Source organism: Engraulis encrasicolus, chromosome 12 (assembly GCF_034702125.1).
Source record: "Engraulis encrasicolus isolate BLACKSEA-1 chromosome 12, IST_EnEncr_1.0, whole genome shotgun sequence".
Lineage (NCBI taxonomy): Eukaryota > Metazoa > Chordata > Actinopteri > Clupeiformes > Engraulidae > Engraulis > Engraulis encrasicolus.
Genome location: NC_085868.1, coordinates 11330060 through 11346736, shown reverse-complemented (window position 1 = coordinate 11346736; position 16677 = coordinate 11330060). Strand labels below are relative to the sequence as shown.

General features: G+C 40.8%; 2 protein-coding genes across 4 annotated transcripts in view; both read right to left on the bottom strand.

The window, feature by feature from the left end:
- pi4kaa (phosphatidylinositol 4-kinase, catalytic, alpha a) overlaps window positions 1–5868 on the bottom strand; it is a 94336-nt gene extending 88468 nt beyond the window's left edge. For 2 of the 3 annotated variants that reach the window (XM_063211627.1, XM_063211626.1), the window contains exons 1-4: window positions 5650–5868; window positions 2759–2875; window positions 2130–2223; window positions 1484–1572 (exon numbers count right to left, since the gene is read on the bottom strand). In XM_063211627.1, the coding sequence (XP_063067697.1) occupies window positions 1484–1572; window positions 2130–2223; window positions 2759–2875; window positions 5650–5748 (399 nt within the window). In that variant the 5' untranslated portion in view covers window positions 5749–5868. The remainder of the gene's footprint in view (window positions 1–1483; window positions 1573–2129; window positions 2224–2758; window positions 2876–5649) is intronic. The other variant, XM_063211628.1, reaches the window with a different exon arrangement.
- A 204-nt stretch (window positions 5869–6072) lies between these two features.
- slc25a1b (slc25a1 solute carrier family 25 member 1b) overlaps window positions 6073–16677 on the bottom strand; it is a 19762-nt gene continuing 9157 nt past the window's right edge. The window contains exons 4-9 of the mRNA XM_063211625.1: window positions 15090–15228; window positions 11932–12016; window positions 11255–11359; window positions 10933–11048; window positions 10249–10322; window positions 6073–9249 (exon numbers count right to left, since the gene is read on the bottom strand). Coding sequence (XP_063067695.1) covers window positions 9135–9249; window positions 10249–10322; window positions 10933–11048; window positions 11255–11359; window positions 11932–12016; window positions 15090–15228 — 634 coding nt within the window. The 3' untranslated portion in view covers window positions 6073–9134. The remainder of the gene's footprint in view (window positions 9250–10248; window positions 10323–10932; window positions 11049–11254; window positions 11360–11931; window positions 12017–15089; window positions 15229–16677) is intronic.

Here is a 16677-nt window from a genome sequence, read left to right as displayed (position 1 = left end):
ACAATAATGCATCACGTTAGATGTCCCACAAAATTTTATTCTTCTTGTTACTATGTAATTCAACTACATAGTGCACCTCAGTGCACTTGAAATGGCTTTGTGTGATTCAATGATGTCGCCTTAACATTCAGTTATTTGAGTCCTATGAGATAGAATATTGAGATTGCATTCAATACTGGGCAGTAATGATCTTTACTTTATGCTGCTGTTCTATTTCTCTCGATAATTACAGTGCAGATAAAGTACAAAAATGACAAATTTTATAAGAGTAATTTATTGGTTCATGTCAGGAGCACAGATGCTAAAATGATGCAAAGTGGTTGTCTAAGGTTCTGCTTGCTTTGCCACAGGATACCAATGGGTGCACCACTTCATCTTAAAGAAACTCCCGCACACTGACCATTTTGCTGTTCTTTCTTTAATAAACGACGTTTCGGTACTAGACCTTCATCAGGCAGATTGCCATCTCCGACAAACCTGCCAGCTGAGGTGTGCGAAAAAAAGTCGAAGTTTAATGCACCACTTCATCAAAAGCTGGCAAAGGAAACGGGAAGAGGTCTCATTTTGCTGAAATTAAGTTAAGTTGCATAGATGCCTCAGGTGGAAACTGCACCATAGAGACATGATAATAACCGAATCGTACGGGTTGTAGCAGCAAATTTTGGGCCCTATGTACAATCAGCTCCAATGGACCCCTCCCTGCAGATATCTTCATAAATCAGGCTGTGTGTGGGGCCCCCTACATACATGGGGCCCAGGTGACTCACACTTTACCCCCTGAACGACACCCCTGGAGCACACACACACACGCAAACACACACGCGCACACACACACACACACACACACACACACACGCAAACACACACACACGCACAAACACACACACACACACACACACACACACACACACACACACACACACACACACACACACACACACACACACACACACACACACACACACACACACACACACACACACACACACACACACACACACACACACACACACACACACACACCAGGGGTGGAACTTAAACATTTTCCCCACCAGTCACTGTGGCAGATAGATTCTAAAATCTACCAGTCACTCACAATTTTTTACCAGTCCATATTCAACCGTTCCAAACATTGCAATGCCAAGTAAGATCATTTTCTGAGGTCATAAATTCAGCTATTGCGATGTCATTAACTCTTTTCATTACCAATTTGCTTAAACCTTTGATGGTGGATATTGCGTATAATTCAACCCGGGCGCCTGTAGAAAAATTTCACTTGTCAAGGTGACGGGTGGGTTGACACATTTCACCTGCCAAAGGCCAAATTCACCCGTCATTGGCAGGTGGACAGGTGCTTATTTCCATCCCTGACACACACACACACACACACACACACACACACACACACACACACACACACACACACACACACACACACACACACACACACACACACACACACACACACACCCTGTTTACCCACCTGTGGCCTCAAAAGGTCATCCTGCTGTGCCACATCTGACAACAAGGTGACTAGACAGAAGCAGAAGTTCTCTGCCCCGGGGAGAGTATCTGTGGCAGGGAAACAACAAGACAATGTTCAGAGCATGTCACATATACAAATACATTGTAAAAGACATACAACATGCTAAGAGTGTAGAGCTACACTGGTATGAGGGTGTTGTGGTGCAGCAGCGAGCTAAGGCACCAGAGCACAAATGGGCTTGCATGACTGTGGTGGGGACCCAGGTTCGAGTTTGACCCGGGTCATCATTTCCCAAATCTAACCCCACCTCTGTCTCTCCCCGTCCCTTTCTGAACTAAACTCTACTGTCCCAGGCACAGAACGCCCCAAAAATATATTTAGCAATAAAAATACACCCATAAAGAATATGAGTTAGCCATGTCTTTATTATGAATCACCAGCAACGATGTTCATGGACACTTACTAGATCTCATGATCTCTGTATATTTGAACTTCCTTCGTTGCATGGCATACTGTGGACAGTTGAAATAATGACAGAGCTTGCCAAATCAACTTCAGACTTTTAAGGAGTGGAACATTACACAGCCTCAAAACTCGATGGCCGTGTCAAATGTATAAAAATAGAAGCCAAGAGCGCCATTACCCCTCCCTTTCCTCTCGGAGCTCTCCTCGATCCATTGCACTCTCGGCAGTCCCTTCAGCAAGCCGAGCAGGTACGGGACGATCGTGTCTTTGTGCTGTGGATGGAAAATAGGACATCCCTTATGCATTGTTGCTTTAAGTTAGTTAACCCATTTTAGCCTAAAGCCCTTTTGGGGAAAAGGTGCCCTCTCCCTATTAAAACCTAAACATCTCAGCCTTTGAAGCACATACAAACATGAAAGCAGTTGCATTTCAAGGCAAGAACCTTCATTTTGCACAAGAATGTGTTCATTCAGCTCTGACATACCCAAATCTCAATCAGTTCTTCCAGCGAGCTTCACTGCTGATTGTATGTGCTTTGTGTTGAACTGTTATTCATGAGAGGCTTAACTCATCTTCATGCAGAGACTCTGTTATAAGGTTGTTGTTACAAAAATGGCAATGGCCACTTCTTAATCCGCTACTTGAGACGCTGTGTATGTACTATCTGGTGGCAGATTTGTGCTAATGCAGTGCTGGGGTTCTACCTTGTCACTAAAAAAGGCATGCCAAGTGTTATTAGAATCCATGCCAGTCCGCCTCCAAAGGTATTTCACATGAAATGACCCGCTAAGTGGCAGGCAAACCCACCTGCAGTTCTGACTCAACCAGAAACACTCCCAGGGCGATGACCGCATCTCTCCTCCTCTCGTCCAGCTGGTACACACCGCGCACGTCCACTGGGCACATGCATTGCAGTTTTTGCACCTGTATTCACACACACACACACACACACACACACACACACACACACACACACACACACACACACACACACACACACACACACACACACACACACACACACACACACACACACACACACACACACACACACACACACAGAGAGAGCATTTAAGCTAGTGTGACATAACACCTCAACTTTCAACTGTGTTTTGTATTAAAATGAATTCCCAAATGTAATAGTAGCCTATTACTTCTGGGTCATTTCACGTGAAATCAGACAGTTTGGGACCCGACCGACACGGATTTCAATCATACTTGCTCTGCCTGTTTAGTAGCAAGGTAGCACCCCAGAACTGCATTTGTGTGAAGCTGACACCAATATTAAGGGAGAAACAGACTAGCAAAGGTTTACATGTGAGGGTAGGACACTATGCATTCAGCCTTGATTATATCAGTCAGTGTAAGTCACAAAAGGATGTCTGAGGTATTGTTTGAAAGCTCTTTTCTGGCTCTACAAATTACTCAAACAGCATGGAATACAACAACCTTCAGAATATGAATTATGATACATTGAACATTTTAAAATTGAATATCAAAAAACTTAGATTTTAAAATGGCTGGTTTCTTGTCTAAACATAGCCTGTACGGTCATAAACAACACCTGAAAATTGGGTGTTTGGTTCTTTGTTCATTTCAGAGATAATGGGACATAAAGGTTGAAGTAATAGAGTAGAGTCAGGGACAGGGCTGGACTGGCCATCTGGCATAACGGGCATTGTCCCGGTGGGCCCTGCACCCATGTCGGTCCCTATTCCAGGTACTCAAAAACTACACGGCTTCTGCCCATTGTCAATGGACACAGTGGAAGTTAGACCATTTGAAGGGAAGGCAGGGTTGAAAGAATAAGCTCAATTAAGGATTTTTTAAAATGTTCAATTATCAAAGGGTATGTTGTAGCTGTATGTGATGGCAACTAGTGGATAGCATGTGTTGAATGTATGCCGAGCACTGGAGAGGTGAAACTGAACTTCCTGCATCCTCGTGGACCATCTCCATCCTTCACATATTCCGATAGATATGCTGTCATGTGATATTACTATGGTATCACCATATTATTACTAGGTGATTTGTATGATGCCATAAGTTTGAGTCCCATTGTCTCTGAAATGAATAAAGAACCAAACACCAGCATTTCAGGTGTTGTTCATTACATTGCAGGCTATGTTTAGACAAGGAACTGGCCATTTTAAAATATATGTTTTTTTGATATTCAATTTTTAATTTTTCAATGTATCATCATTAATATTCTGAGGGTTGTTGTGTTCCATGCTGCTTGTGTAATTTGCAGAGCCAGAAAAGAGCTTTCAAATAACACCACGGACATATTTTTGTGACTTACACTGTGATATAATCAAGGCTGAATGCATAGTGTCCTACCTTCATATGTAAAGCTTCGCTAGTCTGTTTCTCCCTTAATATTGGTGTCAGCAGATTCACACAAATGCAGTTCTGGGGTGCTACCTTGCTACTAAACAGGCACAGCAAGTATGGTTGAAATCCGTGTCGGTCGGGTCCCAAAGTGTCTGATTTCACGTGAAATGACCCCTCTACTGGCCATAATCGTATCACATTTCTGGTTTGACCAATACCTGTTTTTCCCAAATGCCACAACCCACTGATCTCAGACTCGCATGCCGCCAACAAAGTGATTGCATGCACACGGATTATGGTTCTCGGGGTGTGTAAAGTTATTAGCTCTGTAGGCTACTTTGCGGTTTAACAGGACTTTGTTCATTAGAAGAGCTCTAACATTTTAAGGCGACGAGACTTTTCCAATAATTGCCACAACAGTGACATACCTGTACCGCACTGATTGAGGAAGGAAACAGGGATTGAGATAAGGGCCGCCCGAAAATCAACACAAACGAAGAAGCAGTGCAATAGCAGCTGATGAAATCGACCAAAACAATCAGATCACTGCAAGTCCTCGAAATAGTTCTAGAATTATACATTTATCCAGCTGCTAGCAGTTAAACGTGTTCCAAACATGCCACATACAAAACAGCGGCTGTCCGACTGCAGCGGTGGATGGACCCGCAACGAACACCATTCATTCTCAGCACTACGCTAACAGCAGTTCACTATGTCAATGCGACATTATGGAGAAACACATTATGCTATTTCGTAGACATATAAATGACACCAGACAGGGAACTATTGGACATGAAAGACAAACATGAATCTATATCATGTGTGGCTAGCTACGTGACAGTGCCCAACAGTAAAAGGGGGCGTTTCAATGGGATATTGAATGAGGTGTTGTCAACTTCGTGAGTGGCCAAACATCGTAACACGTAACGTTCATTCTAGACCTAAAACAGAAGCAAAAAGTCGAAGATACCCAATAAATCGAATCACTCTTCCAAGTCAAGTGCTAAAACTGTCATTAATTGCCAGGTTGAGGAACAGGTCGGCCTGGTTACCAAAATGACTACGTACTGTTTCTTCCTCTTCCTTGTTAGCTAGCGGTAGAACTATTATCCCGAACAAATATAATACTGTCAAGGGATTAGCAGACTTGACCTCAGCCAGCAATATTTCTATAGAGCTAAGGTTATGCAGCATTTCACTGACACACTGCCATGTAAACCTGAGGATGGCAGATCAAAACAAACGTTTAGCTTGCCAATGTTGACATAGCAGTCTCAAGACTGTAGGAACTGTCGGAAGCTCCGCTACCCACTAGCTATTTTGGCTAGGTCGCACAGGGACACTTCTCGTTGACAGTTGCTCACCTTTTCAATCGGAGCAGGTCGATTAGCAGCCAAAGACCGGGCCAGAGACAGTACTGTGTTGAAATAAAATCCTCTCGGTCCACCTACTTTCGCCGACATGATTGTTTTTTACAAAGCCAAGGATGATTGACACTAGCTAGCTACATCTTACAGAAGTGGACATCTGATGAGGACAAGCCAGGGAAACCTTCCACTACGGCGAGTTCAGAGGTCCATACAGAACAGAGGTGACTGGAAAAGCGTTCTTGATTATCCACTGGAGTCATCCCAAAATGTTTATGAAGAGTAAGCCAAAACTGTAGGAATTCCTCATGTATACACTAAATGTAAATTACTGTCACTATTAAATTAAAATAACTTAATTCAAATAGTAATTTAATGGGATAACAAAACTAATAATAAAATAGGAAGACAGCAAAAAAATATTTCCCCCCAACATTCAGTTGTTTATTGGCAATGACAATGACAATACTGAAGGCACATGACTTAGTGATCTGCATCACAAAGAATGGCATTTTACACACATAATGCATTATCTGATAGATGTTATAATGTGCATTAATTTAAGATTAGATTAAGACATAATTGATTAGATTCTGCATGATCATTTTAACATGATGGCAATCTGTAAGTGTTTCCAAGATGTTACAAAAACATTTCCATGGAAAAAAGGTATAACATTCCAGTCCAATCTTAAACAAGGGGGGGGTACTTACGAGGAACAAGGGTAGACTTTTGGCCAACAGGTTTGTGAACATTCCATACACTATCTCAGGCTATGTAACATCTTGCCAGCACACTGATACGAGCCCCAAGTGTACCCATACATGGGTTTTAAAGTATGACACAGTTTGACATTTGCAGTACCATCACAGAAATCCTCTTTTTTTCATCAGATACAATAATGGATCCTCATTCCAACACCAAAAAAAAAATACATTCAGAAACGGGGGAAAAAAGACACATGAAACAAAAAAGCAAAGCTTTGGACGAAACAACTAGATTCAAGATGAGGCATGTAAATGCATTAGGCTACATTACAATTGCATTGTATACCAAAACAAACATCTCATGAAGCTGATGTGAGTGTCAGCACTGTTGCATGTGTTATTATCTCTAATAACCAGATAATAAAATGTAGGCATTGCACCGGATTTCCATCGGAATTCTACATTGGAGACAACTTTTGAAAGTGAGGTTTTAATAACTACAAACCCATGACGCAATGTCGAGTTATGCAGTGTCCAGTAAAGGTATATGTTTAACTCATGTGGACTGCGAATAGTTTATTTAGAGGCCTATTAAGGCTATCGTGAGGTAGGAGAAAGATCCCTCAGTGCTGACAGCTTACATCCAACTTTGCTTTCTTAAGGCGTTTCACATTTCTGTATAACACAACCAGAGGTGTCAATCCAGGGTTCAGAAAGTAAAAACCCTGCCACAAATTTGATCCAACCAGCTCTGAATCACATTATTCATATGGGCACCTACTCAAGACCAGTAGGTCAGTTACTTGGTGAAGTCACCGGTGTTGGAATAAAACTGCAGCAGCATTTCTTTTATTTCGGAAACAGACTATTGATGGCTCTGAACACAACTTGGTCTTTTGTTGAAGCAAAACAAGAGATACAGGCTACTAATCTAGGTGAAGAACGAACAGCGACAGTAAGAGAATACACACCAGTGCAGGTAAGTGCTGCTACAATGACACATCCCCTCCATGTACACCCACGACTTCATCTGTGTATGGCAAGCCATTTAAAAGTTTAAGATCTGGTCTGGACAAGTCTTAGCAATAGTCCGAATACGATACTTTGAACTTACAAGGTTGACAAATGGTATGGAATGTAGGTGTAAAGTGTTACTTTGTATCTTTGAGAATGATAATGTACTGAGGAATTCTCACTTCTAGATTTGTTTAATGGGTCTTGTCCAATTAGAAATTGATGATACTTTGCTGATACTATATATCATTCTGCATAGTCATCTTAAAATATTGAATGTTTATGTAGCTTTCCAAAGATTACATAGATTTAAAACAGTCATTTTTGATCAAATAATGCCTACGCCTACCTTTTGAATGGGTAGACGGATTAAGACCAAATCTGCACTAATACCCTGAAAAAAAGTACATGAACTCATTAACTTTTGAGGGCCAGCGCTTCCAAAATGGGGATCAGGGGTGCGTTTTTCGAAAGCGTAGTTGTTAGCCTGTTAGGACCTTGGGTATTGTCAATGGGAAATTGTATTGCGAACAGCAAAGTAGCTTAGTTAGCAACTACAGTTTTGAGAAATGCACCCCAGAATTGACGCTGTGGAGTTGAGTTCCATTCATTTTCATTTCTCCATTAAGATCATGTGCGATTTATTTTCTTTTAAGAACACAGGAATGTGTCACAGTTCTGCCTTTTAAAATACAAAGTTAAGGAATGAGCAAATAGCATTTCTTTTGAGGCACTATAAGCAAGCACGGCACTTTTAGTTATGCAGTAAACATTACAAAGTTGGTATGACCATTTGCTTGGGTCATGTCTAGGGTTAAATGCCACTTAAGATATAAAAACACTTTGTAAATAATACAAAAAGCAGTGGGCACAAGAAACATAACATTTCTCTATGCATATTCATGCAGGCACTTCCAACCATCCTATCGATCACATATTGTAAATAAGGAATGTCCATCTTAGCTATAAAACTGTATTTGTTAAGGAAATGTGGAACCTGTGTTATATTTAAGAGGTTTGTGAATGCAGCTGTTCACATCTTTGGCTGTCACTACTTCTGTTTAGCTTCAAAGTAAAAGTAAATAAAATTGCTGTACAATGTATGGATAAAAATTCCATGATCAAATAATTAATACTTTTTTCAAGAACGAAAATAATGATTAAAAATAAAATTTGAGTTTTTAGCATTAGATTACTAGCAACAATATACTGATAAAGGCCTTTAGTCTTTAGTGACTCCCAGCGACTCCCTCCCCATCACCCTTTTTAAAATCTACATCTGTGCTAAATATATTACAGTTATACAATGCGCTTTGAGTTGAGACCTACACTTTTAAACATTTCTTGGCTTTTCCCATTTTCAAGTATATTCTGTAGGTCTGACATCACATTCTGTTGGGAAATAATAATAAGGTGTTCCTTAGTGAAGTACACAATATTGCGACCTGAGAGTTGCTGAACAGGGGGGTATTCCAAGAGCAAGGTTGAGTGATAAGTCTGGCTAAATTAATCTAACAGGAAGTGTTAAACCTGCTAATAGATTGCCCGCAGGTGTCATTTAGTTAAGAAAACGGGGACTCCAGGATCGTCTATTAGATAATTTACCGCTACTCGTTCTTGGAATACGCCCCCCAAGGACTTCAGCAAAGCCTTATGTGTAGAATAAGGCCTTGGTTGCGACCGTGGTCCTTAACGGGCTTATGAGACTCCAAAGGCCACCGAGGGGTCGCGTAGCTTAGCCGTGCACGTTTCCTCCCCGCCTCAGTCGGTTTTCCACACGGTATTGAGAACCTTGACCACCTCTTCATATATAATGAACACAATGGCCACGTCCATGCAAACTCGGCCCAGACGTGGAACAGTACCCTTGTAGAACCTAGAAGACAGAACACGTTCATGAAACAAAAAGAATGGGTAAGTGCTGCGTTGGGTCAATTGCTTGAGTAAAAAAGTCAGGTGCTCTTCAGAAAGGACATAAGGACTTCAGTATTTACGTAGCTGGTGACTACCCCTAAAATGAGAAGGCCCAAACAGTAGGCTCCTTGTTGGAGGTGGTAGTCTTAAAGATCCGAGGCAAAGAAGACTATCGCCTTTAGCAATGACCCTAGGCCTACTGTTTGGGCCTTCACGTTCATGAACCACTTCATATTATTACAAACACAGTGTTTTGAAACACTTTGTGTTATATTTAATGCTTTTTTTGGGAGTGGTATATGTGTATATTTGTAAACATTTAGTAAATTGTGTACCATAAACATACTGTATCCTATATAAACATACGGTATGCTGCATTTTAGCGAGTTTATGCATACAGTAGATATACATTCTATGGGCATTCTTTTCTATGTGCTAACTATGTGCATGTTATTCAATCAGCCAGCAACGGGGCCTAAGAAAAAAACATTTGGGTCAAATCAAGTTCATCTTTTCAGATTTTATCTTAAAGGGACACTGTGTGAGATTTTTAGTTGTTTATTTCCAGAATTCATGCTGCCCATTCACTAATGTTACCTTTTTCATGAATACTTACCACCTCCATAGTATTCATTATAACTGGAAAAATTGTACTTTTCATACATGAAAAGGGGGATCTTCTCCATGGTCCGCCATTTTGAATTTCCAAAAATAGCCTTTTTTAGCTGCAAAAATGACTCTACTTGGACCATACTAGAAAATATTTGTTTATTACTTCGTAAACTTTTAGGTGAAGATCAAATTTGGCAATAGGCAGCCCAGTTTCAATGAGCAGCATAGTTGCAGTAGGTTTTTTGACCATCTCCTGCACAGTGTCCCTTTAAAATGAATTGTCGCTTTTAAAAAAAACATGCTTTTGTCTTTGCAGTGAGTGCTCCAGATCCACAATATAGATACTTACGCTGCAGGTCCCTCATGCTTCATGATCTTGACCGCGCAGTCTAAGGTGCTCTTGTACTTGTGTGCCTCCAGACCCTGAGAGACACAGAGAAACATCGACACAGAGACAATGACAGTGACATAGACAGATAAGGGACACAGGCAAAGACACGGATAGACACAGATAAACAGAGAGAGAGAGAGAGAGAGAGAGGACATTTATGAAACCTGAACCACAGCTGGAATGTCTGAGGAATGCCGTTCAGCTGCAGGATAATGCCTAAATCATAAATCTTATGAAATACAGAGTTAGCATAGACGACATAAATGTATTATACACGAAAATCACATGTTGTATAATTCATACTGCGCTATAGAATACCCTTAAAACAAACAGTAGTGCACTAAAATATTTGGTGGTTGTTATGATACCAGATTTCATGATTTCATTTGGACCATCCTGTTAACCCATTTTTGCCTGATGCTTTTTTAAAATGTGGGTATTTAAGCGCTGAATGAACAGAATTTAATAATATGAGGGTCCTACCTTTTAAATTTAACTTATTTCATGTTTTTTATGTGCTTTGGAGGATGAGATATTTAGGTTTTAATAGGCTGAGGGCATCTTTTCCCGAACACGTTCAGCAGGCGTTTTTTGCAGGTGCCTTAGGCTAAAATGGGTTATGTGCTTTTTTGGGCCACACACCTGCATCCTGGTCTTGATGACGTCGAGAGGTGTGTTACCAAACACACTGGTGGCTCCTGCTATAGCACCAAAGGCGCCGGTGAGCAGAGGGTTCATGGCCTTGTTAGGGTCATCGCCTGTGGCCAAATGGTTAGAAAAAGGCAAGATTACCTTGATTGCCATTCACACTTCAGCAGTACCGAAGTACTGCACAGTACCATGTCATCACTGCATTCCATCACAAATTGAACTGAATTGAGCTTCTCTCACACACATACACGGACACACGCACATGCACGTGCACGTGCACGCGCACGCGCACGCACACGCACACCACTTTTACCTTTGTACCAATTCCTTAGTCCAGTCATTACATAGAAGCGAATAGCCTGATTTGATCCCTGCTTCAGAACAGTTGCTGTCAGTCCTTGATACGTTCCTCTGAGACCTAAAATATAACATACCAAAATGATTTATAGCATCAAGGAAACAGACAGACAGATATCATATTTCTGGGTGATATATGAATTAAATTGTCCAGCATTTCAAAAGAGTTGGCAGTGCTTAGTCGATGCAAATGGCTCTGAAAAATTCCCATAACTCATTGGGGTCAGTGAGGAGGGCTGACTGAGAGACGGTCACATGTCCAGCTTTGACATCACATGCTGCTCATGTGAATGCTAATTCATAAGTGGATTTCAAAGCCATTTAGCGTTTTTGAATGTTGGCTCTACTCCTAAAATGTTGATGCTAAATAGCATGGCAGTTTACATTCCTTTCATTTGGTATGCACAGTGGGAGGAAAAATTGAGTGCATAGTACGTTGCATCTTATAGCCAATAAAAATATTATAATGCAATTGTTTGGGTGGTATACGTTAAAGCAGTCACAGGCAGTATTTTCACTCTTTCACAGTGAAGATCAGACCATATTTAATGATGAATCTAATACAAACTTGGAGTATGTCTTAACACAAGTAGTCCACTAGAGGTCAGCACTGGCGCATAAGAGCAATCTTACCTTCAGCCCGCACAATCTCCCTCACACCATGGAAGAAGCCTTTGTATTTAGGATTTGCTGATGACTGATCGTGTATGAACTTCACCTACCGACACAAAACCACAAATTCCAATACATAAACAATCAGGGAACAATAGACTAAACAAGGGTTACATTTTATTTTACAGTATCTGTTACTCATTAGGTACAGTGTAACAAAGTATTTAACAATATGCAACACTGTCTACTTTCCCTGTAGCTTATGGTTAGGGTTACGATTATGTATGTACAGTGTAATTATTACATAATATTGCATGTAGTTACACTACAAAAAAGACACCATAAAATAAACTGCCTGATCAATGTAGTTGCACTAAAAATGACAACACGAAATACAGTGTTAGCTTTTACAAGCTTGAGGTTAAAAACCACACGCAAGTGTTTCAGAATCACACTGACAGATAATGATCAGTTATCTTGGGAAAATTCCAGGGAATACTCTTGGCAACAAGTGCAAAGCTGAGATCTTGGCTAGTAGAGCTTGGCTAGTAGTGGCATGATAATACAGTCTGCCTTTCAGACAAGATTAAACATGATACTGGATTGATGTCAATGGCAAAAATATAGTTCTAGTTCATACGCTTGGGGTATTTATGTTTGATACACTAAGAATGTATACATTTAAATGGCTTGCCATGGATACCAGACTTGAGAAAATAATTTGAAGCAAAGGCAAAACTAGTATGATGTAATCCTTCTCTACTTTGATAGTGTAATGGTGTGATTCCTAATTTCTTCATTTATAAAACCCCAATCCAATTCCTTGATATATGTGAAAGAATATGAAATGCAAATACATACGCAATTCAGTGGTACACACGTATTGTTTGAATTGTTTTATCTAAGCGTGCTAAACCGTAAGACAAAATGTAAGACACAGAGTATATTACGAGTATGAAGGGAAAGCTGATGTCCAAAATATCCAATAACAACATATTAGCATCACCAATTTGGCCTTTTGCTACTTTTTTTTAGAAGTGTACCCACAAATTGCTCAAAGTAGCTATATCTTGACACATCAATGATCAATCTACATTTTGACCACTTTTGTCAATCCCTGAACGTATCCACTCAACACATTTACACAATGTATCCCCTCCAGCCTAAACACATCTCCATTGTGCGCTAACACCAGGCATCAGTGAACTTACTGTGGCCATCTGTAAATCAGATCAATCACTGGCTTCATTACGGACGGGTCACCCAGGCTTGGACACACGTGCTGACAGTGCACTACCAGCCAACATTGATTGGCCAGGAGAAGGGCCGCTGACAGCTTTGGTCTGGCCAATGACAAAGTCGTATGAAAGGACCCCCCACCCTCCAAACCCCACCACCCAATACATACAATGTAATGAGGAGGGCCCAATTCTGATTCCCCGCCCGCCCTTCCTGGGTCCAGGACAACTGACCACTTTGTCCCCCACTGTCAGCTTTCCTGGCCAGGAGGGTGACTCCACTGTGGACCATCGTCAACCCCGAAGTGAAATACAGTAGTGCCCAAGGACAGAGCAGAACTGCACAGCACTGGCCCTTTATTGGCACTCTGTCCAGGATGACACATGAGCAGTTGAGAGCCCCTTTTGGCCATTAATCACCCAAAAAACAGGTTTCATTTAAGGTCAGAGTGGAGATCGGCATTACTCAGCATGTTACCGGCGTCAATAGAAACGTAAACTACAGTAGCTGTGCAACGTAGTATGCACTTCAGCAGTGGTGGCACTTTAATATGCACTTTGTTTACCAGCTATTACAGTCCGTTGTCCAATGACTACTGGGTAGGCTACCCTCTACTGTTCACTGTCTATGTCTCTGTACCCATAGCTGTCTGTCCTGTATGTGCTTTGCTGTTGTGTTTCCCTTCCATTACATGCATTTCATGTTGGAGCTGAACAATTTCCTATGCACTGTGTTGGCATGGCAATACACTTATTGAATCTTGAATCTTGAATTGTGTTTGTAGAGTTGTATAAAGTAGAAGTAGAAGTACTCTTACAAATGTCATTACAACACTAGTAGCAGGACAATACATGGTTTCAACTATGTAATGTCATACTACTACTGTTGTACTCACATCTACTGTATATTAAGAGTACTTCTACTTGTGCTTTAGACAACTCTGGGGTGCATTTCTCAACTACGGTAGCTACTTTATTGGTTGCAATGCAATTTCCCATTGGCAACTACCCAAGTTGCTAACTGCAAACAACTACGCTTTCGAGAAATCTACCCCTGTGTTGTTGAGTTGATTTATTGCCATATTTAACTTTTGAAGGGTGTGTGTTCTTGAGCAATGTATAAAACAATTTTGAGCGATGCAAGATTGGAAGAGTATGCAATAAAAGCTGTGGAGATAACAGCCGATGAGGTGACCAGCTCCATGGAAATAATGGCTACTGTCATGTTTACATTGTCATAGTTACCACTTATTCGTGCTTTGATATCCAACGGTGATTCAAGTTTGCACAAAGTTCGTTCATATCTCATTAGCTAACCAGAATAGCGAGAATTACCTTACTAAGGAAGATAACTATATATATATATATATTTTTTTTTTTTTTCTTTTAATGGAATGTATACGTATACATTATATAAATATATTCTAAGCACACCAGCATTCTTTCATCCTTCCAAAAAAATAAACCCGTTCACATCTACAACAATAACTATAAAGATAACGATCACTTAAACTCATTTTAACTCTCTTGAGTATTGCCTTTCACATACAAACTATTCACGATAACGAAATGCAGAGCAATATCGCTGGAACACTTTCAGGGCCATTTTCTGAGCTATAAAATAAATATCAGCCAGAGTTCATTAGAGCATCGGACATCACACGCTCATCTTGTTGATGTTCATGAGTAACAGGCATTTTCATTGGCTACTGTGAACTGAAATACAGTATCTTTATAGCTATAGATATCTTAACAGTAAAGGCCTTGTGACTTGTGCGACAAAATAGCCTTAAAGGTTTCAAGCCACCGACTTTTTCCAGTCCACCGTGCCTTGACTTCTTCCAGTCCACGTTATTTCCATGGAACTGGTCCCCTTGCTGTTATTTCCAAAGGAACTGGTCAGACGTTGGCCATTGTACCATCAGTGTTGGTGTCACTAACCTTCACAGTCTCCATAGGACACACCACCACCACGGCCTCCGCCACACCTGCTCCCAGACCACAGAGGAGACCTCGCGTGCTGTCCAGCTTCCCCGACTCATCCCGCATCTTATTACTGAGGAACTCAAACACGCCAAACCTGTGGAGGAAGGAGAGATGGCACGCAACGATTTATTAAACGGTTTGTAGGAAGCTGCATACTGTTGGAACACCCCTCATTTCTATGCACCACAATAAATGCAAATAACTTTTAAAGTATTCAAGGAGCTTCAGGCATCCTTGGTCTTAGGGCAACCCAACTTGTTTTTCCTGTGGTCTTCGACTGTGAGGACCAAAGAGGCAAGATTGCAAGTCAGACCCTTCTTGCAACTTCACGTTTGACGACTACTGTATCTTTTATCTGGATTGTAGAGTATATTTCTCACAAAACAGTCGCATTTGCAAGTGAGTTATTTCTATGGAAACAAAATGACACTAACTTTTCTTTGATTTGATTTCTTGTCACCCAATGTTGTTTTAACAATATGAGGTAGAAAAATGTCATCCAACCAATCACACTAGCAAACTACATTCTCACATCAGCGTACTGTATATCAAACAAACATGGAGGAAAGAGCAGTTGGCCTACCCCATAGTTTATGCAAAGATCTAACCCCTTAGGCCTTTGGATGGCATGCTTAGTTGATTAAATTAAAGAGACAAGCACTGGCATGTCACCTTTTGATGTGAAGATAAAGCTTGATATTAGAGAGGGCTCTCAAAACAACAGGAACCAGCTTCAAAACAAAAACATGTCAGAGCATGAACACGTCAGAATATGTTGGAGGGGTACTTCCCTCCTCATACCTAAAACTAGTTGTTTGTTGTGAAGCATTCAGCGACCTTCAGTTATTACTGGTATTTTCATGTCTATTTTTCTCAATTCTAAAATGACTAGCACATAACTGACAGTAGAAAGATTCTGCTGACAAAAACACACGTGACAAGCACGGTTTGTGACAGGGCCAATATCTCAGTTAGCCCTACAGCACAACATGACTTGGTTGATAACAAGCTGAGAAAACTGCAGCAGTTCATAAACAAAAGGACACTACAATTCCCATCAAGCACTGCTGGAAACTGTTCCTCCCCCAGCCTTAAGGTAGTCAGTTGAGAATTGGCCTTTTCCTCATTACCGTCAAACAAGCTCCGTTTTGAAACGAAACAGGTATAAGCGACTAATGGTTTCAGCCAGAAAACCATAGAAAATACCTATGCCAGCAGATGCAACTTGTATGTGCTTTGAATGCATTGAATTGGAGGTGCCTGACATCACAAGATAAAGGACATTTGAAATGGTTGAAGCTAAGTGCCTGCTGTGTCTAATACTACATATTAATTATTGCTTTCAAAACATTCCTTTCCATAACGTGCAAAACAGGAGAAAAAAAACCGATGTTGACCACAATCATGCTTGAAGTGTGTCAACTTGTCTCTGTCTTGTATTCCATTGACTTTCACATAAATTCCGTGAAGTATGACAGTCTGTAATTAGTTTGCTTATTCCTCATTGTGTAGTAATCCAGGTGTGGCCGAGAGGAGGCGTGTC